Here is a 27,604-nt window from a genome sequence, read left to right on the forward strand (position 1 = left end):
ATCTGAATCTTGAGAATTACAATTGTTCCAGTTGGGAGGATGAGTGAGGGGTAGAGTTCCAAATTAGCATGAGCCTGTGTCTGAAGTACCTCTTGGTTTCACTCCTAAATGGCTTGGGTCTAATTTTAATTCTGCCCCCACTTCTTAATTTCCCCCAGAAAACAGAGGAACTCATCAGTTTTGATAAAGTTTGTTCTCCCAATTAGCGATTGACAATTTACCCACTGATAATTAGTTCATGAATTGATCTGCCAAATGGCCAAGTTTCCTTACAATGTTGGGTTGCAGCAGCTTACTATTTCAGATGCAAACCAGCTAGTGCCATCACATAGAATGGGTGCATCAGTAAATAACAGTGAAACACAGATGGGTATCTAGTTTGATTATAATTACCAAGAATGTGCCACAAATTCCCAGCTTTAATTCTTTCACCACTCCTCCCATTACATTCCACCTACAAACAAGCTCTTCAACTCATGCTTACACATTACTATTACTTCAAAGTTCGTAGAATAAGTGAACTGCCTAATATTTTCCCATGAAAGAACCCTTGGATGTCTGCCAATTATTTCCATGGAGTCATTTGACTGTGTTTCATCACCATGTCTGTATAAATACTCTCAAACATTTGTGCAATGCAAGTAACAGACCAGCATGAGCTGATTGCACAGAGGTTGTTCCAGGAGTCTGAATTCCAATAAAGGAGTTCTACAGGTTCTGGGGGAAAACACTCTTTAACTTTGCACCATTTTCCCCATTGCCCCTTCAAGTTAGCAAACACACTATCCTGGGGAAGATCCAGTGAGTAGACATCATCACAGGTATCGCCAATGCTGCTTCTTGGCTCAACGTCCAAAGGTGTATTCGAGCAATGCACAGGAGGAATTATTCAATCACTTTACCCCTACATGCCTCGGAGAACCTGGCTGAGAATGTAGAACCAGCGCTGGTCCTTATATTAATTGAGATCTATTCAAATTCTACCCTCCATTAAACCTTCAGAACACAATTGGCATGAGTATCATTCCACACACCACTTTGAGCATCCCTTGGTAGTGTATTTCACGGAATCGTGCAGTAGAACAGCACATGAAGTCCACCAAGTCTGAGCCAGCTCTTTCAAAGAACATTCCAGTTCATTGCTCCTCCCACTCATTCCCCATGCCCCTGCAATTTTTTAATCCTTTAAATATGTGGCTAATTCCCTTCTGAAAGCCACTACTGAATCTTCGCCACTACCCTAGCTGGCAGTGCTTTCCAAATTCTAACCACTCATCGCTTAAAAAAAAATTGTCACATCACTTCTGGTTCTTTTGCCAATCACTTCACATCTATGCCCTCTAGTTATTGACCTTTCAGCCATTGGAAACAATTTCTCTTTAATTACTCTATCCAAACAATTGCTGTTTTAAATTCCTCTATCAAATCTCCTCTATGCCTTCTCCGATTGAAGGAGAATAATTTTAACTTCTCCAGTTTATCCACATAGCTGTAATTCCTCATCCCTAGAACCATGCTAGTAAACCTCTTCTGCACCCTCTCCAAAACCTCCATGTCCTTTCTAAAGTGTGGTGCCCACAATTGGACATAATACCCCAGCTGGGCTGAACTAGTGTTTTATACAGGTTCAGCATCGCTTCCTGACTTTTCTACTCTTTACCTCTACTCAAAGCCTGGGATCCCATATGCTTTGTTAACCTGTCCTGCCATTCTCAGAGATTTGTGCCTAAGTACCCCAGGTCTCTCTGCTCTTGCACCCACTTCAAATTGTTGCACTTAGTTGCACTGTTGCTGCCCCTCACTCTTCCTTAGCAGGGTCTATCACCACATATTTTGTGTTGAATTTCAATTGCATTATGTCTGCCCATTCCACCAGCTTATGTCCTCTTGAAGTCTATGAACATCTTCCTCACTGTTTAAACTTCCAAGTTTCATGCCACCTGCAAATTTCAAAATTGTGTCCTGTACCCCAAGTCATTCATGTATATCCCTGAGCATTTACCACCTATTGCCATAAATATTGCACACAATTTGCATCAAACTTTATCTTGGTGGGTTAACCCCCCGCCCCTCAGTTAAACTGACCAGTTTCTCTCAAGGCCTTGTAACAGACATAAAAACAAAAAACTACTGCGGATGGTGGAAATCCAAAACAAAAACAGAATTACCTGGAAAAACTCAGCAGGTCTGGCAGCATTGGTGGAGAAGAAAAGAGTTGACGTTTCGAGTCCTCATGACCCTTCAGCAGAACTGAACTGAGTTCTGCTGAAGGGTCATGAGGACTCGAAACGTCAACTCTTTTCTTGTAACAGACATATGTTTGTGTTACAGCTAACATGAAACATGTTTAAATAGATTTTCTCCAGGCACTAATACAAGCAGAAAAGTTTGTGCAAGTTCTTCAATCACTTTGCAATACATTTCCTTCCTGCATTAAATGCATTCATTTCAACCAGGGTTCAATTATTACTTCTTAATGACCATTCTCTAAAGGAGGATTCACCTATTGGAGACATGCACTAGACTTGTGCTAGCCTACCATTTTTACAATATCCCATCCTAAGCAAACTATTCACAAGAATTATTTCTAAGCTCTCTGATTTTAGTGTTAACCTGATGACTACCATCCAAAAGACAACTCCTAAGATTAGGGTTAAATCTGGTAAAAGTCAAGAATGCCAATGCCAGCATATTGCAGCTCTGGTGTGACACATTTATCACTTTTGCCTTTCAATGTAGCGCGCACATCACCTGCTCTCAGATTATAAATGTCACTACTCTCCGTGCTGCAGTTGAACACTGGTAGGATCTCTAAGCAATTGAAAAGGACCATTGATGGATTTAATAACTTCTGTTATGTCGTTAATCAGCAGCTTAGTTCAAGTTACAAGAGGCCTACTAATGGAGTAAAAATGAGTGGGCTGGAGTTACAGCGCACCTTCAGCATTTGTCTATTTGAGTAAACAATAAGTGTCTGTCTTTGCCTCTCAAAACGTAACAGTAAGAGAAGTTGATGCACCCAGTAGCTGCTTGCTCAATGCCTCCTCTGTGATATGGAACCGGGACAAGCTCCATCAGGTCTGGGTGGGTGCAGGAAGATGATGTTGAAGAAACACTTACAGATGCACCAATTCATATTAATGTTAGATTTTTTGGGACAATTGTAAACATTTAATGTATTTTGTTTGCTCCTTCCAATATTATCAGATTGGATCACTTTTTTCTTTGATTATGGGCATCGTGCTTCATTTTTGACCTAAGAAATCACAAATTCAGGTCAGAGAATAAATACAAGAAAACTCAACATCCAAAAGGCCAAATGGTTTGCTACTCAGTTCGGAACTCGTCCAGTCTTGGAATCAGTTTAATGCTACCACAAGGAGTGTTTGAGTTGAATAGCGTGGATACATTTAAGTGGAAGCTAGATAAGTACATGAAGGAGAAAGGAATAGAAGGCTATGTCAGTGGGATTAAATGAAGCAGAGTGGGAGGAAGCTTGTGTGGAGCACCGAATGGCCTGTTCCTGTGTGGTAAGTTCTATGTAATGTAATTCTATGCAAGTAAGGTTTAAGTTACTGTAGTTATTTTTGTACCCCATTAGTAAGACCTTGCGAACTCCCCTGGTAACCTGACCGAAGACAGCTGCTGATTACTGGCACAGCAGAAGCTATTGAACCCAGCGATGGTCTCCTTTAATTACTTGGAGGTCCATGCCAGGACGTCAAGCACAGCATAGAGACTGGTGACATTTGTAATCTGAGGCAACTTTTCCCTGTGGTAATTTTAAAAATGTGTACACAGTTTTCTGAGGTAAACCAAGGAGCAGAGACTGACTTGGCCTCAGCTTTGCGCAGTACATTTGTAAAGCCAACAGCAGGATATCTGGTGTTATTTCAGCTACCAAATAGCTATCTGGATCCAATTAAATGACAGGGTGTTGGCAATAACTGGTGCTGAGGAATAAGCCTGTTAAATGTGCCTTATCTGCACATTTTAGAGGCAGCTCGCTGTTGGTCTGGCTTCCCCAGCTGGTTTCCAACCTCTGTTATTCCATTGTACTTTCTTTAATGATCTCCTATGCTCAATAAGTGCAAAGCATTCATCCACTGTCTCTGTAATATAGAAGCTTGAGCTAGGGATTCCAACCTTTTCTGGCCATATTGATGCCAAACCATATCAGGGTGTTAGTTAACTACACCCAAGTTTCAGCAGAAGTTATCGAAACAGAAAAGAAAGCATGTGATATTCGTCATTAACCTCTCGTCTTTGAGGATCTCTAACTTATGGGAGCAGTGTTAATAAGAACAGAACATACAACGCTTAGAGGGGAGATCATCGTAAACCAGCAGTGACGGAAGTCTCAATCTCTCAACAATTTAAAAAAAAAAGGTTGCTCAGTATCCTTTCACTACTGGTACAAGGCACTTTGCTTGTTTTTGGACTTCATGCAGATTCATATCAAATTATTAAATTCAGGGGCAGAAAGGGAGCTACAATATCTGTGCAGACAAATTGTACTAAAATAAGCCAAGATTTTCCAAATCAGAAAAGTTAGATTGAACACTGCTGTCAAGAGTTCGTTGCAGAAATTCCCTCAGTCCTCATTGGGAAAAAAAACAAAGCTGAATTCACTGAGGTTTCATGTACATCTCACAAGCAGGTCTAAGGTAGCCATCAAATACATTCCAATTGTAAAAAAAAACAGAAAATGCTGGAAAAACTCAGCAAGTCTGACAGCATCTGTGGGGAGAGAAACAGAGTTAACGTTTCGAGTCAATATGCCTCTTCTTCAGAGCTAAAGAGAAGTAAAAACGTGATGAAATTTATACTGTTTAAGGGGAGTGGAGCAGGTGAAGCTGGATAGAAGGCCAGCGATAGGTGGGGGCAAAGGAGAGATTGACAAAGATGTCATGAACAAAAAGACAAAGGAGTGTTGATGATAGTGGTACTGGCTAAAGGAGGTGCTGATGGTGGCATTAAGGTAAGAAAGCAGAATGTGGTAATCGCAGGACAAGAGTAAGCACTCTGGAAAGAACACGAATAAGTGACAGATGGCCCTTGTAGGGGTGGGGTGGCAGGAGGGGACGATGGTGGGAAAAAAGATCGAAAATAGGATAAATGGGGATTAAACAATGAATAAAAATGAAAATAAATAGAAATAAAAATGACTGGATAAAAAATAAAAATAAAAACGAATTTTGAAAAAAGGGGAAAACAAAAGGGGTGAGGATGGAGGACAGAGTTCATGATCTGAAGTTGTTGAACTCAATGTTAAATCAATGTTAAGTTTTACTTTTACATTCTAATTGTACCTGGACTGCCACATAAGCATTCAGTCATCTAATACCACAGACTGGCCACCAAGTGTAACCTGGTACAGTTTAAAAAATACTAATGGCCCTTTTATAATCTGCCCCAAAATTGGAAGCACCAATCATCACTTTTATCATTTAATCACTCTTGCTCTCCACCCCATTTCTGATCTTTCCCTTTAGGTCTTTTCCCTGGTCTCTGTACTTGCTTAAAAGTTGCTCATCTCTAATATCTTCCAGTTCGTTAACTTGAAACATTAGCTCAGATTCTCTCTCCACAGATGCTGCAACTAGCATCAAAGATTCGTATCATGCGGTGGCTGGATTTGTGGCAAAAAGGAATATCTTACCTCGTTCAAGAGATTTGTTGATCCCTCCTGCTGATAGTGGACCATTGTGAAAATTAGTCAGGCTGTCTCTTCTACTGACTGACCTGACGTTGCCATGGTAACGATTGACCAAGATCTGCCTTAGAGCTTCACCCTTCGTAAGGCAAAACAATGTGTTAGACAAGCGGTGAGTACAGACCTTTGAGAGAGTGAACAGGTGTAATTGTAAACCATTTACAACAAAAGAAAAGCCAACATTAGCAAGAAGTCATATTGTTTAGAATGACTTGACAACATGCTGAAGCACTTCGAGCTCTTGATGAACACAAAGTAAATCTCCCCAAAATCTACATGCCTATTGATGGGAAGCACCTCTACCTGGACAATGTAACCACAAAAGATGACTCAGCAATAACCAAATTAAAACATGAGTATTGTTCGGGACAGGGAGTGGGCAAGAACACAGGTGGCTTGGACAGAAGCATATGTAGGGCTGCCAGATACTGAGATTCAAGGCCAATGCCTGTCCCACCTCCAATATGCCCTCTTTTTGCTGCATGATAGATGGCAAGATAAAGCATTGTGCTTTGGGAGATACATTCCTATTCTTGAATTTGCCAAAATGGGCCTGGCAAAAAGTTTTCCACTTCAAATTTGTGCACCAACTTAGCATGGAAAAGCAAGAGAATGTTTATGGAGATATTCTTCAGGACAAGAAAAGTGAGATGACAAGTTTGATTTCTAACCCCATACCCACTCCACCACCGAAACCTCTTATTTCCACCTCCATAATACTGCCCGTCTTCACCTCTTTGCAGCCTGTGACCAAAACTTCTTTGCTACCTCTATCGATAACATTTCTAACGGTCTCCTGGCTGGCCTCCGATCTACTACCCTCCATAAACTTGAGTTTCATTCAAAACTCTGCCGCCCATATTCTAACTCACACAAAATCCTGTTCACCAATCATCCCCTGTGCTCCCTAACCTACATTGGTTCTTGGTCCTGCAACCATCAATTTTAAAATTCTTACCTTGGTGTTCGAATCCCTTCATAGCCTCATCACTCCCTCTGTAACCTCTTCAGTCCTCTGAGGACTCTCTATTCCTACGATTCTGACTTCTAATGCACCCCCAATTTTCTTCATTTTACTGTTAATGGTCATGCCTTCAGCTGCTGAGACTCTAAAATGTAGAGTTCCTTGCCTACATGCTTCTACCTCATGGTCCTCTCCTCCATAATGCTGCTTCTTAAAGCCTGCTTCTTTGACCAATCTTTCGGTCTCCTGCATAATTCTCTGCAGCTTGGTGCCAAATTTTGTTTGATAATGCTCCTTTGAAGCACCTACATTAAAGGTGAGTTTTGTTCATTTTGTTAAGGGGTTTGGGGTGACTGTATTTATAGAAAGATGTCACAGTCCTAAGAAGAGGATGACATTCAATCTTGCACCAGTCATGCAAACCATTAGATCTCCATGTCGGATACAAAAGTTCATACGGAAGATGTCCACTCACAGTTCTTTGGATTGAAACAGTAATAGAAGAGACCAAGCTGAAATGAGCCAAGTATTAAAGGGATGGCTAAAGAGGACACTGAAGTTCAAAGAGTTTCAGCATACAGCCCTGCACACACCTTTCAAGAGAATACTGAAGAAAGTTGTAAGTAAAAGAGATCCAGCCATGAGAATGAGGAAGACTATAATCATTGTTAATAAATGCTTCTTCATTTATCTTCTCTTTGTATTATTTCCATCATAAAACACAAAGCAGGTATTTACAGTCCATCTTGGAGCAATGCTGCAACAATGAGCTTGATTTTCATCGTAATATCAAGACTACAATGTTTTGTAGAACCATAAAAGTTGCCTGCAGATGGCATCAAGAGAAATTCTTTGCATATTTGCTAATGAAGTAATGAATGTGCTTCAGCCTTTCCTGGTGGCTCAGCATCAGAAGTTTCATTTAAAAAAACGTCAAGCTTCAAGCTGACGTTTAACAATTGGCTCCTATACCAAATGATCATCAAAAGTCTCTCTCTTGACAGCTCAGTGAGTAAATGCACCATGGGGTTTGATGCTCAGTAATAGTAACCAGGAAATTCTCAGGCTCAATTATTAGCCTGTGCTGTTCTTAGCCAGAGATGCTAAGGTTTACTACAGTGAGCCAGAGGGGGAAGATTGGAAAGGGGCAAGTAGCAGCACATTGCAAAAATTAGCTTTCCAATTATTCCCTACTATGTCAAGTGATCCTTGCTAGAATGCACTCATGTGCAAACCTTAGATGAGAATAAAGTTACTCCCACTGTCAAAATTCAACGGCACTCACTGCCTGGCTTCACCAATAAGGAACAGCCACTTTGAAGTGGTTTCATAGGGCTGGCAGCGGCTGTAAAGGAGTATCCAAAGCGCACCTCACTACCTTCAGGAGGCAACGTAGTGCTTATGTTAATGAACTTATACCGTAGAGAATGCGAGTTCAGTTCCCACTGATGTTCTTTCAATTCAGTTAGAACATAAATCTGAAAATGAAAAGCTGGTACCAGTAAAAGTAATCAAGGAGGTGTCAGATTGTTGCTGAAAACCCAAAGTTTCATCAATGCAATCTTCCACCCTTACCTGGATCTGGCCCACTTGTGACTCCAGTCCCAACAACATTGACTCTTACCTGCTGTCTGGAGTAGCCTAGCAAGTCACTTTATCCAAACCGCTACAAAACACAAGCTATAGTGGTTTCAAAAGGCAATCTCCCACCTTCTCAGGGCAAGAGGGGATGGGCAGAAAGTGTCAACCTTGCCAATAATGCCCATATCTCAAAAATAAACAACATAATGGGGACTAGGGAAATATAGAGCTGCCTAAAGCAGCTGACATCCTTGTTTCAATCTAAATAGAGCACAAAGTCCTTCCAAACAACAGAAATATCCAACTTTATCTGAACAAAAAATTGGCTGGTGACATTTAGTCACATCAGTTTACAGAATATTGTTCATGTTGTTAGGCAGCCTTACCGGAACGTTTAATAAAAGTTATTCTACCAGTGCTTGAAACTCAAACTCTACAGGTAGAACTGAAAGAAAGTAGCACCACACTCTCAACCAAGAATTGGAAAAACAAGGGTGAAATCCAGAGGCACACAAAACGACTCAACTTTCCATGAAATTCAAGGATCAAGTGAGGCCAAAACAGGCTACCAGCTATAATTACCAGTAAATGCAGGTAGCTGGTATGTCATATCCTAATCCATTCTTTATGTTGGCAATTAAGCTTGTGTTAAGTTTATGCTAGTATAGAAAGGGAATACTTCTCAATACTAGTAAGGCTCCCGCACCTGATTGGGCAAAATCCCTGTAAAGCCAAAGTTGCTCCTCTCCGATGCAAAACTAGCAAGAACTAAGCCAGATCCAATACCTATCAACTGTGACATGAATCAAGATGTCTACAAGGAATCTCCAATGGGACAACTGGAATAGGATCCAACAGGTCAGGAAACCAGCTTTTCCTTACTTTTAATGAGGGGGGGGATCAGGAGAGATGTGATTGCACCAAGGGTTCTAGCCCCGGTTGTGACACTTGCCATATTTCATTTATAAGGACCATCAACAGAGAAATCTATGCCATAAGAACTGAAAATATGTGGCACTGTTATGATAAAAACTATGAATGGGAATGGAATGTGAGAACAAATGTTGAGGCACCTGAAGACAACCGGAAAGTCCAGGATATGGTCCTGTGCCACAGCAGTATTCAAATAATAACCAAATTATTCAAAAGATACCAAGTCTCAAATATTTAGCTGGAAGGGTGAATGTCAACATATCCATTTTACAAGATTCAAGATGGATCCATAAAGGACTGATCAAAAGTCACCACTGGCCTTGACTTTCTCATTGGAGAGTTTCGCAGAAGGCGTGCCACGAAAATTGACACAAAAGGGCACGAAACAATGAGAGAAGTTATAACATTGCACAAAGATCTAACAAGCAGTGACAAAACAAGAAGCTGGAAAACTTTTTGCTGGAGTCAAACAGTTGTCCACAAAGGGAGGGGTGGGGAAGGAAAACGGGGAGAATCTACAACAGTACACAGTACCTGCGATGTCCTACAACTTGCCACTTTGAACAGTGGCTTGAATGAGATGGAAAAATCAATGAGCAAAAACTGGACTTCTCAATTAAACAACTTTATTCAACTCTGTGGCCTAATAAAGTCAGTGCGTTGATGGATCTATAAACCATCATAATTTGAAGACTTCTTGCAATATTTTCATTGGGGATTTAACAGTTTTTATTAGACATATCCAAAAATAAACTAAGTTCAATACAACAACTGACTTGTTCAATATGACTAATAACAAAAACACCTTGTATTTATATAGCACCTTTAACATAATAATCTCAAGATCCTTCACAGGAGCATTATAAAACAAAATTTGACAGTCACGTAATGAGGTATTAGGGCAAATAACCAAGAGTTCAGTCAAGGTGGTAGATTTTAAAGGAGGGTCTTAAAAGGAGGAAGGGGAGGTAGAGAGGAAGGAGTTCCAGAGCTTAGGGGCTAGGCAGCTGGAGGCACAGCCACCATAGGTGGAGTGATTAAAATCAGGGATGCTCAAGAAACCAGAATAAGAGGAGTGCAGACATCTTGGAGGGTTGTGCGGCTGGAGGAGATTAGAGAGAGAGAGAGAGAGAGACAGAGAGGGAGAGAGGGAGGGATGAGGCCATGAAGGGATTTAAAAACCAAGGGTGAGAATTTTAAAATCTAAGTGTTGTTTAATTGGAAGCCAATGTAGGTCAGCGAGCACAGGGGTGATGGGTGAACAGGACTTGGGTGCGAGAAAGGGCACAGACTGCAGAGTTTTGAATGATCGAGAGTCCAAAGGGTAGAACATGGGAAGCCATCCAGTACAGCATGCCTTACAGTTTAGGAAAACGGATTCGTCGAGGTGGATGTAATGCAAAACTCCAACTTTGAATCTTTACAGTCAACTTGCAGATATCCCGATTCCCACTGCTTTTGTGGTGTATTGTCACTGTTTATTATATATAAAGCAACTTGGCATGCAATGTTTTCAATGTGCAGCTGAATGAATTGAGTGTGGAAATATAGTATATGCTCATACAGTATCAACCCCATCTTCAATGGTAAATGGGACAGGGCATATAATGAGCGCCCACTCTTCTACTATCAGCTTTGGATCACTGGCTATCTTGAAAGTTGACCCCATCATTTTCATGGTTTAAAAAAAAATTGATTATCTTTCTCTCAATGGCACAAACTTAGGGCAAACTTTTCTGCTCTTTAGCTGCTGGCCAGGTGGTTATGAACACTTCCTGCTTATACAAAAGGCACCAATCAGGTTTTCTGGAGTCTGCAAAATAAATGGCTGTAACTTTGTGATCTTGCCGTGCAAATCAGAAAACATATCTGGTGAAAGGAGGGAATGATAACTGTTAAATCAGAAATCTTTTAAAATATACTTCAGTCAATATATAAATTCTGATCTCATTCTACAAGGAGTATGACAGTTTGAATTTCAAACACTTCCCCATGTCTTCTAAGCAAGTTTTAAAAAATCAAGCTGATTTAGGTACAGGGAGATCAGAGAGAAAAGCAACACGGCAAAATGTAAAGTCACCAATATATTAACCTCAAGGGTAAGTTTCAAAGCAATCAATTCTCAGCTGCAATACCCGCTGAGGCTGCTGTTAATCACAACACACAAACAGTACATTTCTTGCCAAAATGTGTCATTTTTTAAAAAGTCCATAGTCCAACAATAAAGCTGGCAGCACATGTTCAGTGGAATTTTAACCATGATGCATGCTTAGCAATCTACCTCGCCTGACATATAGCAAAAGAAAATCCCTAATACATACATGCTCCAATATAATTACCCAAGTATCATTAACAGTACCCGGTGAACCCATCAAGCTTCACCATGCAACTATCTTGGGATGCAGACAGGACACGTTGGGTTGAAAGCCTCCGGTAATCAATTGGATTGAAGGGAAGTTAAGAATTCTACTCCAAATGGGATCCGAAACCAGAAATATTTCAATAATAGTGAAATCAAATTGATATTATCATAGCCAAAAGGTTAAACATAATGAATATATTAACTGAGCAACATCTTCCACGTCTTCAAATCAATGAAACTGAAAAAGATCAACCTCCACCATTAAATAACTGTCTCACTGTAGCTTTTTAAAAAAAATTCTTCAACCTTGCGCCACTTCATTCCAAAATACAAAATAATAGAGTTAAACGCAATAAAGTAATGTTACATAGGGTAAATGGCACAGAAACAGGCCATTCAGCCCAACCAGTCAATGCTGGTGTTTATGCTCCACTCAAGCCTCCTCCCATCTTTCCTCATCTAAATCTACCATCTATTCCCTTCTCCTTCATATGCTTGCCTAGCTCCCCTCAGCCACTCCATGGTAGTGAGTTCCACCATTTTTCTAAATTCCCTATTGGGTTTCCTGGCGACTATCTTATATTGATGGCCTCTAGTTATGCTCTTCTCCACAAGAGGAAACATTCTCTGTATCCACTCTATCAAAGCCTTTCATAATTTTAAAGACTTCTATTAGATCACCTCTCAGCTTTCTGAGACCTAGCCTGTCAATCCTTTCCCGATACATATACTCATGCATTTCTGGTATCATCCTTGTAAATCTTCTCAACCCTCTCCAGTGCCTTTATATCCTTTTTATAATATGGTGTACAGAACTGCACGCAGTACTCAAACTGTTGTCCAACCAAGGTTCAATACAGATTTTGCATAACGTCCCTACTTTTCAATTCTATCCCTCTCAAAATAAAGCCTGGTGCTTGGTTTACTTTTTAAAAATATATAAAAGTGGTCTTGCTAACCTGTGGCGCAACTTTTAATGATTGGTCTGGTTGCACTCCTTGATACTTTTGTTCCTCTACCCCAGCTACACTTGCACCTTCCAAGTATTACGTGGCCTCCCTATTCTTCCTACCAAACCTCACATTTATGTGTTAAACTTCATTTGCCAATTGTTAACTCATTCTGCAAGTTTATTAATGTTCTCCTGTAACATGATGTGGTCCTCTTCAGATTCAACTATAAATTCCCAACTTGATGTCTTCTGCAAATTTTGAAATTAAAAAATGCAATATCTAAATCCAAATCATTCATCTAACTTGTGAATAGCAGTGGTCCCAACACTGATCCCTGTGGAACATCACTACCCACTTTCTGCCATTCTGAATAACGATCTTTTATTCCCACTCTCTGCTTTGTCTTGAAGTCACAAAGCAATCAATTTTGCCATTTGTCCCAAGACTTATTCACTGACTTTATTCATTAGTCCATTATGGGACACTTTATTGCATGCCTTTTGAAAATCCAGATAAATTACATCTACTGCATTGCCATTGTCTACTCTCCCTGTTACCTCCTCAAAAAAATTTCTCTTTGAAATCCATGCAGATTATTCATTTTAATATTCCATATTTCTAGATATTCTTCTATTCTCTCCTTTAGTAAGGATTCCATTATTTTTCCTATCACCGATGTTAAGCTGACTGGTCTATAATTCCCTGGATATGTTCTGTCCTCCTTCTTAAATAAAGGAATTACATTAGCTATTCAGTCTTCTGGCACTACACCTTTTTTTCCCAGTGGATTATTAAATATGTTTAGTAATGCCTCTACTGTCTCTTCCCTAGATTCTTTTAAAATAAGTGGGTGCAATCCATCCTTACTAGGGGCTTTATCCTTTGAGCTTGATTCGTTTCTTCAATACATTCATTTTTTTAATTTCTAAAAGCACTCATCTCATTATTCAATGTCACGTCTACCTGTTCTATCTCCCAGCTAAGTACTGAAGCAAAATAATGATAAAACATTTCTGTCATCTCACCATCTGTGGTATTATCCTGTCTCTCCCTTACCGGTCCTAATTCCATTACAGCCTTTTTTTTTACTGATGCGCCTGTAAAATATTTGACTATTTTCTTTTATGTTGCTTGGTAATTGAGGTTTTTTATATTTATTCTTTTTGTAACAGGACATGGGTCTCGCTGACAAGACCAGCATTTCTTGCCCATCCCTAATTGCCATTGAACTGAGTGGCTTGCTAGGCCATTTCAGAGGGCAGTTAAGAGTCAACTACATTAGTGTGGGTCTGGAGTCACATGTAGGCCAGACCAGGTAAGGATGACAGATTTCCTTCCCTGAAGGACATTAGTGAACCAGGTGGGCTTTTATAACAATCAATGATAGTTTCATGATCACCATTATTGAGACTAGCCTTATATTCCAGATTTATTAATTGAATTTAAATTCCACCAGCTGCCGTGGTGGATTAGCCTTGGCCTCCGGATTACTTGTCCAATGACATTACCACAATACCATCATCTCCCCAATAGTTCCTCTTTGCTTTCCTAATTTTTTGTTTTTTAATTCTTTTCTAATCTCTTTATATTCACTCCTCTGCTGTCTATGTACTTAATGTATGCTTCTTTCCTAACCCTCAATTGTTCCCTTATGTCTTCAATCATCCATGGATCTCATTAGTGTAATCTTTGTTCTTTCCTTTTAGAAAAGTATTTTTCCTTGCACTGTTGGACACCATTTTAAATGTTCATTATTGGTTTACATTATTGTTTGTGAATGTTGTTGTCATTTTATTTTCCCAAGTTCTATTCTCAACCCCTCAAAATCAGCTTTTGCTCCAATCGATTAACATGCTTTTTGACATTCTTATGTCCTTCTTCATCATTACCTTAAAGTGCATTATATTGTGATCACTATTGCCTAGATGTTTCCCCTACTTTTACTTCTCATCTCCTCTGGTTCATTCTCCATTACTAGATCCAATAATGATACTTCTCTTGCTGGGCTTTTTAAATATTAGGTTAGAAAGGAGTCCATTCAACTTGTGTGTCTAAGGCTTTTTTTTAAAGCATGGTAAATTTGGTGAAAGAAAAGCAGCAGAAATGTGTGAGACATCAACAGAATGTTGAAACTAAAAATATAAAAGGTAACATGTCACAATCTGCAATGGAATTCTGCTCTGCCATTTCATTTCTACAGTTTTAAGGAACTATTATCGTTTAAAAGAAATCACAAGTGTTTTAATATAAAACATATCATGCATATTAAACAATCTTAACAGAGCCTTTTCCAAAGTGCAACTTGCCTCAAACTAGCATTCACAATCCACTGTGTTCTTAAAATATCTACACAGCTCTGTAAACTTCACCTTTGCAATTTATGCTAAATCCTTTTAAGAAAAAAAGTGTCAATCATCTGTTGTTTCATGTTTGAGTAAAATCTGTAGGAAGTTTGAGGCAAAAACTCATCATTGTGTTCCTCCTACACAGGATGCTTTCCATGACTATAATCCAAACCCTCCCTTCTCCCTCTCTTTCTCTCCTCCCACTCCTTCCCAATGAAATGCATGCTCTGAATCATTCTATAAACACACAGACAGGATTAGGATTATGTCAGTGAATTGCATTTACTTAAAAGGGTCACTTTTTTTGTTCAATGTATATGCAAAGCTATTAATTTGCATGTTCACACATAACCCAATCTCAAACCTTCTTTAAAAATGAAGCATCAAATCACTGCATCTGCCATGCCCTCAAGGGCTGAAGTGTCAGACACCAATTAACTGCAGTCATTTGTTATAATTGTGTCTGGAAAGTAAGTATTTTGGGAAAATGATTCCCTTTCTAACTGTATCACACACAAAAAACTTAATCCTGCTTCAGGCACTTTGTTTTTTTTCACATTGAAAAATTGTAATCATATTAAGCATATATTGTTGCAGATTATGTCTATTATCTTCCAAAGCAGACAGTCCATTACTGTAATCTCCAACAAAGCTGATTTAATGTGTATAAAGTTGCTCATTTCCAAAACAGGTGCTGAGATTTCCGCCCATCCTGGACTTCCAGGTGTACATGTGTAGGTTTACATACCCGTTTCTGATCCTCCAGTTGTTTCTGTGGCAGGTTTTGATCAAGCTCCTGGTAGAAGATAGACATGCAGAAAACAAGATTTTCTTTTCAAGATTGTGTTAATTAACACCAAAGATCTAATGCCTCACACCACTGTCAAGCAAGAGTTAGATACTAAACCTGCTGCATGCAGTTCAGAACAGTATTCCTTCTGCGATAATCATCAATGTTGTTAAGCTGCACCATTTTGTTTCAGTTACATACTTGGACAAAAATACTTAATGGCTTGTGGACAGTTTATTTAATTTGTACAACTGTTTTGACATAAGTAAACTTATGAAGTTAAAAAAAGGGATACTCTCTTAGCAATAGGGGAACGCATGCAGGATGGCAAAAGCAGCAAGCAGAATGCAGTTTTTAGCAAAGCACATCACCATATCCAGTCAGTTCTAGTCCTCCCTCCACCCACAATTTCATGGGTGCACTGCTCAAGTCTGACAGCGAGTTAGGCGAATCAAACTCCCAGCAGGTTCCAGCACCAATCCTGGAGCAAGTGTTAGCTTTAGCTTGAAGGAAATTAGCCTGCAGAGTGATGTCAGGTGGTCACTTTTACTCCCTTCTCTCAGTTGAATAACTCTACAATTTGCTTTATTCATGGAAAATGTGACCTCAACAAGGCCCCAGTTAAGTACTGCTGCCTACCATATCTGAGATGTACAGAAAATATTTCTCTCACCCCTTTAAGAGGCTATTTCAACTTCTGGATCAGGCATTAACGGAGCAAATAACTCAGGTATGAGACGACAATCTTATACTATCCATCGCATTTCAACTGCAGTGTGCTAGAATTTAAAAGGCAACAAAATTTTTGTGCCAAAATCCATCCGCACAAATCCAAATCAACAATCCGGCCACTGAGTCAAAGTGCATGCAAATTTGAGAAATTTAATACATTCACAGTGTTACCAACTCTTCTTTGGGCTAAATTTTCTGCAGCCGAGCATTGCATTCAGTTTTTCCCCGCGGCTTGCTAGCTCTAGGTTGGCTGAACTCATGGACCTCACCATTTTGGAAGGGCTCTGGGATGCACAGGATGCTTCCATACATACATCTTGTTAAATAAAGCCATACGAGCTACATTTTTATACACTATATTGGAGGAACGGATAATGGAGTACTATTTTATGAACTAAAAAATTTTTTAGATTCATCTAATTAATTGGATCACGAAACGTCCTGACTCACCTTGTCCTCATCCTCAATGGAATTTTAGAATTCACGCTGTAAGCTATGAACTCTTTTTGCCTGCTTCAGGATAGAATCATAGAATCCTACAGTTCAGGAGGCCAATTTAAAAAAAAAATTATTTCATGGGATGTGACAAGGCTAGCATTTGCTGCCCATTCCTAATTGCCGTTGAACTGAGTGGCTTATTCGGCCATTTCAGAGGGCAGTCAAGAGTCACCCATGTTGATTTGGAGTCACATGTAGGCCAGACCAGGTAAGGATGGCAAATTTCCTTCCTTAAAGGACATCAGTGAACCAGGTTTTTAATGACAATTGAACATGGTTTCATGGTTCACCATTACTGGGACTAGCTTTTAATTCAATTTCACATTATTAATCAAATTTAAATTGCACTCTGCTGTGGTGGAATTTGAACCCTTGTCCCCAGACCATTAAGCCTGGGCCTCTGGATTACCAGTCCCGTGCCATTACTGCTATGCCACCTATGCTGATACTTTGAATGAGCTATGTAATTAGATCCCCTCCTCGCCTCTTTGCACATAGCCCTACACATTCTTCAGTTGAGTTTACATCCATCTCCCTTAAAGTTAATGTTGAATCTGCTTCCACTATCCTTCCAGATAGCGCATTCCAGATCGTCTTCTGTGTCTTGAGACTGTAGCTATACTGCTCTAAATCCAGTGGCAGCACAGCATTCGTAGCTGGCAAGTTATACTGCAGACTGTGCATTGCCTACCAGGAAAGGGCTCTGCATGTGACTTTACTCTGCTGTGGGCTTTTTAAAAAAATCTTGACAGAAGAACACTGGGAGAACCTTCTCGCTTCCAGCACTTGTAGACCTAGGAATGGGCTATTCAGCCCCTCAAAGCCTGTGCCACCATTCAATTAAATCATGGCTGATCTGCATCTTATCTACATCTACCCTGTTTCCGTATCCCTTAACACTTTTAAAACTTAATACTTAATACAAACAAAAACTTATCAATCTTAGTTTTTTTAGGAAACTTTCAATTGACTCCACAGCCTCACCAGCTTTTCAGGACAGAAAGTTCCAGATTTCCGCTAGCCTTTGTTCAAAGGTGTGCTAAAAGGGCCATAGATAGGGTAGATAGGAAGAAGCTTTTCCCCTCAGTGGAGGGGTCAATAATCAGGTGACACAGATTTAAGGTAAGGGGCAGGAGGTTTAGAGGGGATTTGAGGAGAAAGTTTTTCACCTATAGGGTGGGGGTTATCTGGAACTCTCTGCCTGAAAGGGTGGTAGAGACAGGAACTCTCACAACATTTAAGGAGTATTTAGATGAACACTTGAAACGCTATAGCATACAAGGCTACAGGCCAAGTGCTGGGAAATGGGGTTAGAGTAGATAGGGGCTTGATGACCGCCCTTGACACAATGGACTGAAGGGCTCTTTCCATGCTGTAAAACTCTAACAATTCACTGCATAAAAACAAATTCTCATCACCCTGCTTGCCAACTCCTTTGCCACTTGTCTTAAAGCTCTCTCCTTTGTTATCAACCTTCAGTGTTAGTGGAAATAGAATAGATAAGGAGAAATTATCAAAACGTCTTAATGTTGAGCATCTCCCCGCTAAAGAAAACATCCACAACAAATTACCGTGATCAGCAAGTATTGATCTCCTGGTTCTTGTGCTATGCGCTGGTGTGGAGCTTACAAGTTTGGTCTGCAATGCTCACTTTCACAGATGTGTTTTTCTTTCCTCTCTCAAGCCGGAATCAAACAATTGGTAGAATGGGTGAGGTGACAAATGAGTTAAAAACTCAATTTTACATATTGGCTCGAGACAAGTGCCTGACCACAACTCGATCCAAGGCTAACAAAAAGCAGATGTTTCCCTATCTGGATGGGGGAAACTGCTTGACAGTTAGTACATTTAGCTTTTTCTTGACGTTATGAGGCTAGCTAATAACGTGCAAACAGAGCAGTTGAGCTGAAATGCGTCAAAAGGCAGTCAAAGGCTTCTGACAAAGTCACAGGATGAGTGAAGCTGAAGCAGTATGTGAACATTATCTGGATTAGATCATCTTAAACTCCACAAATCCACTTGTCATTCAACGTAATTATATTACAGTGGTGTTGATGCTTAAAATTCACTTTGGCGACAACAGCCAGAACACCAAATGATGTCTGAGGCACTACAGCTATAGTTGTGGCTGTGGTCCCAGGAACATGGCTACAATATTATTGAGGGACAGGTTAGTTTTGAATGCCCAACACCAATTCCAATAGTCAAGCTTTAACACTCATATTAAACTTCAGTCATGCATCAACTACCTGAGACAGACAGTCTTCTGTATTTTTGAGATACCATTGTCCTCTTTGTAGCAAAGAATAATACACATGGAACCAATCCCATATTAAATCATTAAATTCTTCGTGGAACCCTTCCTGTTGAGGGGGGGTCACATCACCAAACCTTGTGGTTATGCCTTTTTACCAAAGGACATAGGAAAATTCAACAAATTCAAAACATTTAACAGCAGTTTGGTTGACAATCAGCGAAGGATAAATTTCCACACATATTAGCACTGACAGTTTTGGTTGGCTTGTGGTTTGGTCTAGAAAGGAGATCTTCGAATGGTTAATGAGTAGTACCAAGGAAGGCCCTCTGTCTGAATAGATTACACATTACACAGATTCACACCTGTCAGCTGAAGCGCATCAAAAGGCAGTCAATCTAGAACCCTATGTCAAAGACTGACCTTTGAAAATACAACTCTTTTGTTGTGTTTAAATATGAACAGTAATGATTAATGAATGAGCCCAAGGGATGCTCATGGTATCCGCACCTCGAAATTTTAAAAGCAGCTTTCTGAAACAAGTCCACAGAGCAGCCAGTGCTGAAGGGACAATTCAATCCACAAAGTGTGACACAAATCATATAGTTTGGTTATTTTAAAAAACATATACATCACGTCATAAACTGCAAGACCATACTCTTGGCATCCACAGCATGGATAAGTTTCAACAATGTCGGGAATTGAAGATAAAAGGAAGGAATAATAATACATCATAGCAACCAGCAGAGGTACAATTTTCTCAAGAAAAATCGGGGATGTGGTCTGAAAAGAGATGCGTGATCATAATGCATGGTTATGGTCGACTGATAATCATAGTCTACAACTCAATAACTATGCACCGAAACTAAAGCTGTTGAGATGGCAGTTTTCCATGTGTGAAATTCAAGCTCAAATGACCCCACTGCTTCAAACAGAAGGTTCAATTTAGTACAAGACACATCAGATACTCAAGTGTGAGAAGTGCAGGTTTTCCACTCTTTTTCAAAGAATGTGATACAAAACAATAGTTTCCACTTGATTGGTTAACTAGGCAAAAACAAACAACTGCTGTGTTCACAACTGCATTTAGTACTATACCTTTTCTGGAAATGATATGTGGAAGGATGCAACAGTTAAGTGTTAGCTGTGACTACGGGGTAGCACTCTTGCCTCAAGAAGGTTGTGGGTTCAAATCCCATTAGAGGCATGAGCACAAAATATAGGCTGATACCCCACTTGCAGTACCGTGGAAGTGCTACACTGCTGGAGGTGCTAACTTTTGCATAAGTTGTTAAACCGAGGTTCTCTTACTTGGATGTAATAGATCCCATGGCACTATTTGGAAGAAGGACAGGGGAGCTATACCAGGGGTTCTGGCCAATAATTCCCCCTTAATAAACATCACAAAAAACACAAGATCTGGTCAAAATTCTTTTATATCTAAAAGATCATCTTTGATTGTAAGAAATTATGAGGTAATTTGGCCAGCAAGACTTGTTGCACCTACAAATCTTACACAATTTGCCACATAGCGCTTCTAGTGAGGGACCGACACATAGCTACAAGTATCATGGTGATGTTTATTGAAATCATTTTAAACAAAGCAACGCAGGACCTCAAAAACACCCAAGCCATGTCATCTAGGGGAACATTTACCTCAATATTCCATACATTTTTCCTAAAATAGAACCTGGCAGAGTTCCATTTGCAATTTTTTGGGGATTCCTGCAGTTTGAATTTTACAAACAAATTATACATCTACAGCACAGAAGTCCTGGCAATTATCACAATTTGCTATGTGCAAATTGGCTGTACTGTTCCTCAGTGAGAACAGGGACAAAACATCAAAAGCATTTCATTGTTTGCTAGGGATCTTCTCAGGGAGGGAAAGCTGCTGTATAAGTGCAAGTCATTCTTTTTTCCTAAAGGGGTCTATAGTTCAGAGTGACACTCAAGTTGTGTTCCACGGATAACCAGCTCAATGCCAGTGTAGCAACTTAGTCACTTGTTATGTTCAAGGAATGAGGAGCTCAAGTGACCAAAATACAAAGAGAGTACACTTGACGGGTTTGGAAAGATAATGTATGTTGAACTGTGAAGATGACAGGGATCTTCCATTCAAAGAGCTGCAGATATTTATTTTCTGAAATATGAATTTCATGTACCATAGATATAATCATATGATACAGCATCTGAGGGATGGTTTTTAGTCAAAAGGTATTGAAAGTAGTGTTGCTATGAATGACTTCTCCCGAGTTGTTTCCAGAGGTTTCTCATTTTATTGGGAATCCAAACTTGCAATGAGAACAAAAACTGTTGAACTGTTATCCTGTCAGGAACTCGTGATGTAATTATCTAAGGACATACATGTAAATGTCAACCACTTGATAATCATTATAGACAACTAGCAACAAAGGCTCAAATGATTGACAACCATCTTACAAAAAAATACCCTGGAAAGGTCACGGAACATGAAGAATTTACAAAACCATGACCTGGCAGCTAATGTCGATTCTTTGATTTTTGTCATTTTTAGCAAAGTTGCTGCAAACATTGTTCTGAATTATATTACTGAAAGCATCTTGGAGCCTGAAACTACTCCAGCAGTTTTAGTACAGTTACTGTAGTAATTATATCTCTGATAAACATAGGACTGTAGCTTTAAGAATAATCCTGCATTGTAAGATCACAATCTGTGTAAACCATTGAGTTCGCAGCACAGGGAACCTCTAGGAGAGAGTTCTTCTTTAGTTAAAGAGTTAGATGCACACGTGTAGTTGCTGCTGCTATCTTGTAAATAAAGTTAAATGTGTCCACCAAGAAAAGTTGCCTGGGAAATCAAACTCTATAAAGTCACACATTTCTAAAGGATCCTATTAATATGCCTCCTTGGCTGAATCGGCAGCCCTTCCATTCATGGATCAGAAGGTTGGCAGGATAGAATTTAAGGGGAAGATAGGTGAACGCGCAAGGGAGAAAGGAATAGAAGGTTATGTTGCTAGGGTTAGATGAAGAGTGGTTGGAGGAGGCTTGCAGGGAGCATACACAACAGCTTAGTTTACCAAATGGCTTGTTTCTGTGCTGCAGATTGTTATAATTTGTTGCTCATTCACCGAGTAAAGGAGGAATCTGGAACCAGCCTTTCCCTAACAAGGGTTTATTCACAAAACCCAGAGAATACAGGCACAGAGTCCTTTTTCATTTCCCCCCCCACCCCACCTCCCCTCAGGAGGTGGAAACCAGTTCTTACATGTACTTCAGAATAATGTCCTAACCTGTCCCCATTTCCTAACAGCTGGTCTCTCTGACAACTAGAGCATGCACTTCATTGTGACAAGAATGCAACATTAACAGATTTGTTTGTAAAGTCCGAAGTGCAGGAATCCCCAAAAAATTGCAAATGAAACCTTGCCAGGAATGCAGGAAAAATATACGTAATACTCAGGGTAAATTGTTCCCTAGATGACATGACTTGGGTGTTTTCGAGGTCAAGGCTGCAATTTGTTTAAACTAATCTCAACAAACATCGCCTTGAAACTTGTAGCTGTGAGACGGTCCCTCACTAGCAGCGCTACGTGGCAAACTGTGTACGATTTGTAGGTGCAACAAGTCTTGCTAGCCAAATTACCTCAATTTCTTGCAATCAAAGATGATCTTTTAGATATAATGACAGCATTATCAAAAATGATGATGGTAGACTAGAAGTCCAAAACTCGGTGTACCAATAGAAGATGTTCCACAGCTAGCAGACCTCAATTGCTTCCGAGGCCTATTGACACTGTAGCTCGATAGTCTGCATAAGATCATAGAATCTTAGAGCACAGAAGAAGCCATTCAGCCATGACAGCTCTTTGAAAGAGCTGCCGAATGAATCCCATTCCCCTGCTCTTTCCCCACAAGCTTGCAAATTTTAACTATTTATCCAATTCCCTTTTGATCATCAACAATTGGAATGGTCGGAAATTGCCATCACAGTAACCAAAAGAGGACTGCAGGAAATTATGATGGATGGCAGTGGGAGTAATAGCAAGATCATTTCTGTCTAGGTTAGCAGTCAGGCGGCCTGTACTGGGCCACTAAAAGATGCTTCAGGGTAGACTTGTGCATCCAGGACACTGCAGATCTTTTAAAAAGCTACTTTTCGTCAGCCTTCAATGCAGAAGATGATGAGTTTGCAATGACACATCGTAGGGTTGAAAGAGGCAAAGTAGATGGGGATATAGTCCTCGGTAGAATAAAAGATCTCAAAATAACTGGACTGCTGGACCTGACAGCATTCACCTAAGCATGTGCAAAATAACGAGGGTCATACTCTCTGGGGTCCTTGCTCAAAAATATGTAACAGCTTGCTGTGGTCTGAGATTGTTTCCATGGAGTGGAAAGAGGTCTGTGCACTAATTTTTACATAGGCATTGTCAGAACTTTGAAACCATTACTTTGACTTCAGTTATGGGTAGTTCTCCAGAAGGAATCTAGGGAGATCCACTGTATAACCACATTGATATGTAGGGGTCATCAGAGTCTCTCAACTTGACTTCTGGTAAAGAAGGTTATATCTCACCAACGTGGTTCAAAGTTTTGAGGAAGTTGCTAGGTTGCTGGATATAGGTCACCTGCACACACCATATACCTTGAAATTTCAAAAGGTCTTTGACAAGATGCTACAAACAGGAGGCTGCTTAATAAGGTTGAGGTCCTGTGAAATTAGCAGGCAGATTTTGAGTTGGCTAAGGAATTGGCTGCAATCTTGTTAGCAGAAGGTTATTTATTAGTAGCAGTGATTGCACGTGGGAACTGATTAGCAGTGGAGTGTTCAGGCCATTATCATTCACCATCTTTATCAATAATTTCAACGAATTTGTTGTGAGAACAACCTGCAAGGGTGTGAACAATGCAAAGATTTATGCAAGTGTCAGATGATAAAAATAGGATACAGGCAGATCCAGACACAATGGGAAATGGGCCCAAAGCTAGCTGCTATCAATGGAGATGGGCAAATATAATGTGAGGCACATGTGGCTAGCAAAACCAAGTATATGTACACCATGCTGAGCTGTATGCTCAGGGCTGGCGACTGGAAGACAAAGTTGGGTATTATATTACATGAATCTCTAAAGGTCAACAACCAGTCAATTGAAAAACAAAGAGAGTGTAGGGATGTATTACCAGGATAATTAGATATAAAACAGAAAAATAATATACTGCATTTCTACAAGCCTGGGTTAGGCCTCAGTTAGAATCCTGCGTCCATTTTTGGCCCTCTTATGTGGATGATAGGGGTCCAGAAGAGAGCCATTCGCTTCTGGCTAGGATTTTACATTGATCGGGCAGGTTTGGCAGGGGCGGTCGCGGAGCCAACCACCACCCACGATCGGCTCCACACCACGATTTCACGCTGGCGGCCAATTAAGGCCGCCCTGCCTGGATCACGAGCAGTAGCGCTGAGCGCTACTTGTGCAGGTGGGAGGAGGGAGAGATAGTCGGGTCGCATGCGCGCAAAAGAGCACTTCAATCTCCCTGAGGCACAGAGTTGCCTCAGGTAGATTGAAGCGCTTTAAAAAAAAATATATAAGGACAGTAAAAATTTAATGAAACCTGTCCCCTCATGTGACTGTGTCACCTGAGATGGGATTTGTTTTTATTTTCAAAATAAAGTACTTATATAATCAGCATTTGCTTTAGGAAACCTCATCCTGCTCGTGGGTGAGGGTTCCTAAAAAACGTAAAGGCTGCTTGGCCTTTTCGCCTGCCCGCCTAACATTAAGTTGGATGGGCAGCATAAATTTGAAGTTAATTAGTACATTAATGGCCTTAATAGACCTTTCAGTTAGCGGCAGGCAAGCAGCCGACTCTGGTGCGCGCACTCGCTGAACAAAATATCGCGCGTCATTTTACATTCCGGCGTGTCAGGCACGAGCCCGCATGCCGAGTGTAAAATTCTGCCCTATGTCTACTTTAATGGCCCTTAGTCACCATGACAGACAGAGTTGTGGCGTTTTAACTCCAGAAAAGCACAGACTTTGAGTAGATTTGATTGGGAGCTGTAAAATAATGAAAGGATTAGACTTCGTCCATATGGATAGTCTATTTGAGTTAGTTAGGTCAGAAAGGATCAGGAGATATGAATAAAAGTTATTTGAGTGCAGAACTAGATTAGATATCAGGAGATATTGCTGTTTGCAAAGAATTATCAGCCTATGAAACAAGTTGCCAGTTCATGCCATGACTGTGGATTTTCTGCATGTATTCTAAAGTTGCTGATTGTACTTGCTGTAATCCCAATAAAAGGTAGTTGGGAATAGGGGAAAATGTGTCACACAATCACTGGTGATCACCTGGGACTTGACTGGTTGCTTTCAGGAGTTGGAGGAATTATCCAGAACTTTTCCCAAACTATTCTACGGGTATTTCTTTTTCTCCTATTTTTTTCCCTGTCCATGGAGGTTGTGCAGCTGGTGGACATGGGGGCTACAGTTTGCCAAGGTTGTGCCATGGAACAGGCTCAATAGACCCTTCCTTGTCCTTGGTTTGTGTGTGTGTGCACGCTCCTCACAGAGGTTCAGATGATACTCAGTACAGCTGAACACGTCACAGTTGAGTAATGGAGGCCCACCTGGTTTACAGCCGCACTGTGATCAAAAAGAGATGAGACCCTGCAGTACGGCAGGAGCCTGGAGAATTCCAGACACTCATGGATACTTACCACTTATGGACTGAACTAACAAAAGAGGGGTGGATTATGCCCACCCATCTCAACCATCCTGTAATTCAGCATGAAGAGTTGGAGGCCTCAACATGTGACACCTCTTCTGATATAGTTTCCAAACTGAAAGGAAAAAAGACTTGCATTCATGACCACCAGTTGTCTCAAAGTGCTTTTTGAAGTGTACTCACTGTTGTCATGTAGGAAATGCAGCAGCCAATTTGCACTCATGGCTGAAATGACCAAAGCTGTTTTTGTGATGTTGATTTAAGGATAAATATCGACCAAGACAATGAGAATAACCCCACTGTTCTTCTTCGAAATGGTGCCATGAGACCTTTTATATCCACCTGAGAAGGCAGATGAGCCTCGCCCGAAAGACAACACCTTGGACAGTGCCGCACTCCCTCAGTATAGCAAGGGAGACTCAACCTTGATTTTTATGCTCAAGCCCTGGAGTGGAACTTGAACCCAGAGACTTGTGACTCAGAAACAAGTGCGCTACCAACTGGCTCCAGCAGCATGGTTACATTGAAAGAGAGAGCCAAAAAAGTGGCCTGATTGTGAATTGTCTGATGGTTAAATTCATGTCACTCAATCGTTGCAGTACTGAAGTTGACACTGAATTAGATGGCTGATCTGCGATCAGGCCAAGCCATATCTTTCACAAGAGGTTATGAAGACTGGCCTCTTGCAGTGCCAGTAATGCTAAAGTTGACTGCACATGAACTGACCGGTAAAACAAACTCTTCTGATTTAAACTTGTTGCTGAAGCTGTGTGGCCCATCTGCATTGTGAGGAAAACAATGCGTTTCATTATCAGGCACTAGCACCATTTGGAAGGGTTCCAAAAACCTGAAACTCAGAAGCCATGTTCAGCAACAGTCAGGAATTCGGAAGTCTTGGGGGAAGGGGTGATTGATGGCTTAGCGGTGGGGGGGGGAGGGGGGGGGGGGAGAGAAGGTTGGCGCTTGTGAAAAACGAATTGCTTTTCTGACTGACCAGAATTGGGAATGGAGCAAGAACAAATCGTTAACTTCAGAATCCCGCTTCCAATGTCCATTAGCTGGATAAACCTCTACCCCTTCCACCACCCCCAAAAAACTGCCTCAACAGTGAACCACATAAAAGACCAATATCATGTATAGGTGAGGTGAAAATATTAAGAGAAGTGGGGACTTTTGATTTTACTCCAGGAAACTAGGACAATCGATGTCAGTGATTAGCGACTGAGCAGCATTAAGCACTCATTTACTTAATTTCTATTCCAGGGGACCAGTGCTCATGAGTGATGAGAAAAGGGGTCCAAGATTTTACCCTCTCTTCTCCCAGAACCCAAGATAAGCAGCCGACTGCTTAACTTATCTCCAAGAATCAAAGCTAAATGGCCACCAATATAAAAGTGATTACACTGATCGCCTACTTAATTGAATAAATAAGTAGTCTGCATCTGTCAATTTGGCTAATAATGTGTTAAACTTGACACATATTTAGGGACCAGCTATTGACTGCACAGCAACTGTGCCACGTCATAATCTGTCTGCACAACTTAAAGCCATTGTGATTAGGTTCACATAGTGCTCAAATTCAGAGTAATAACTGAGCTTGATGAATCATTTTGATATCGCTTCACAGCAATTAGAGCAATTGGAAATTGGATTCCAGAAGTAATTATACAGCAAACAAGTGCATTAGTTTCACATCCTGTTCCAGCTGCATTTCCGTTCTTCACTCACTCAGGTGCTTACTTTTAACTATTACATATCTGAACAC

The 27,604-nt window shown here is 40.5% G+C and overlaps 1 protein-coding gene across 1 annotated transcript in view; it reads right to left on the bottom strand.

Moving 5' to 3' along the window:
* itpr1b (inositol 1,4,5-trisphosphate receptor, type 1b) overlaps window positions 1-27,604 on the bottom strand; it is a 490,770-nt gene that overhangs the window by 190,518 nt on the left and 272,648 nt on the right. The window contains exons 40-41 of the mRNA XM_078543785.1: window positions 15,603-15,650; window positions 5,663-5,795 (exon numbers count right to left, since the gene is read on the bottom strand). Coding sequence (XP_078399911.1) covers window positions 5,663-5,795; window positions 15,603-15,650 — 181 coding nt within the window. The remainder of the gene's footprint in view (window positions 1-5,662; window positions 5,796-15,602; window positions 15,651-27,604) is intronic.

This window comes from Cetorhinus maximus, chromosome 6 (genome assembly GCF_964194155.1).
Source record: "Cetorhinus maximus chromosome 6, sCetMax3.hap1.1, whole genome shotgun sequence".
Classification (NCBI taxonomy): Eukaryota; Metazoa; Chordata; class Chondrichthyes; order Lamniformes; family Cetorhinidae; genus Cetorhinus; species Cetorhinus maximus.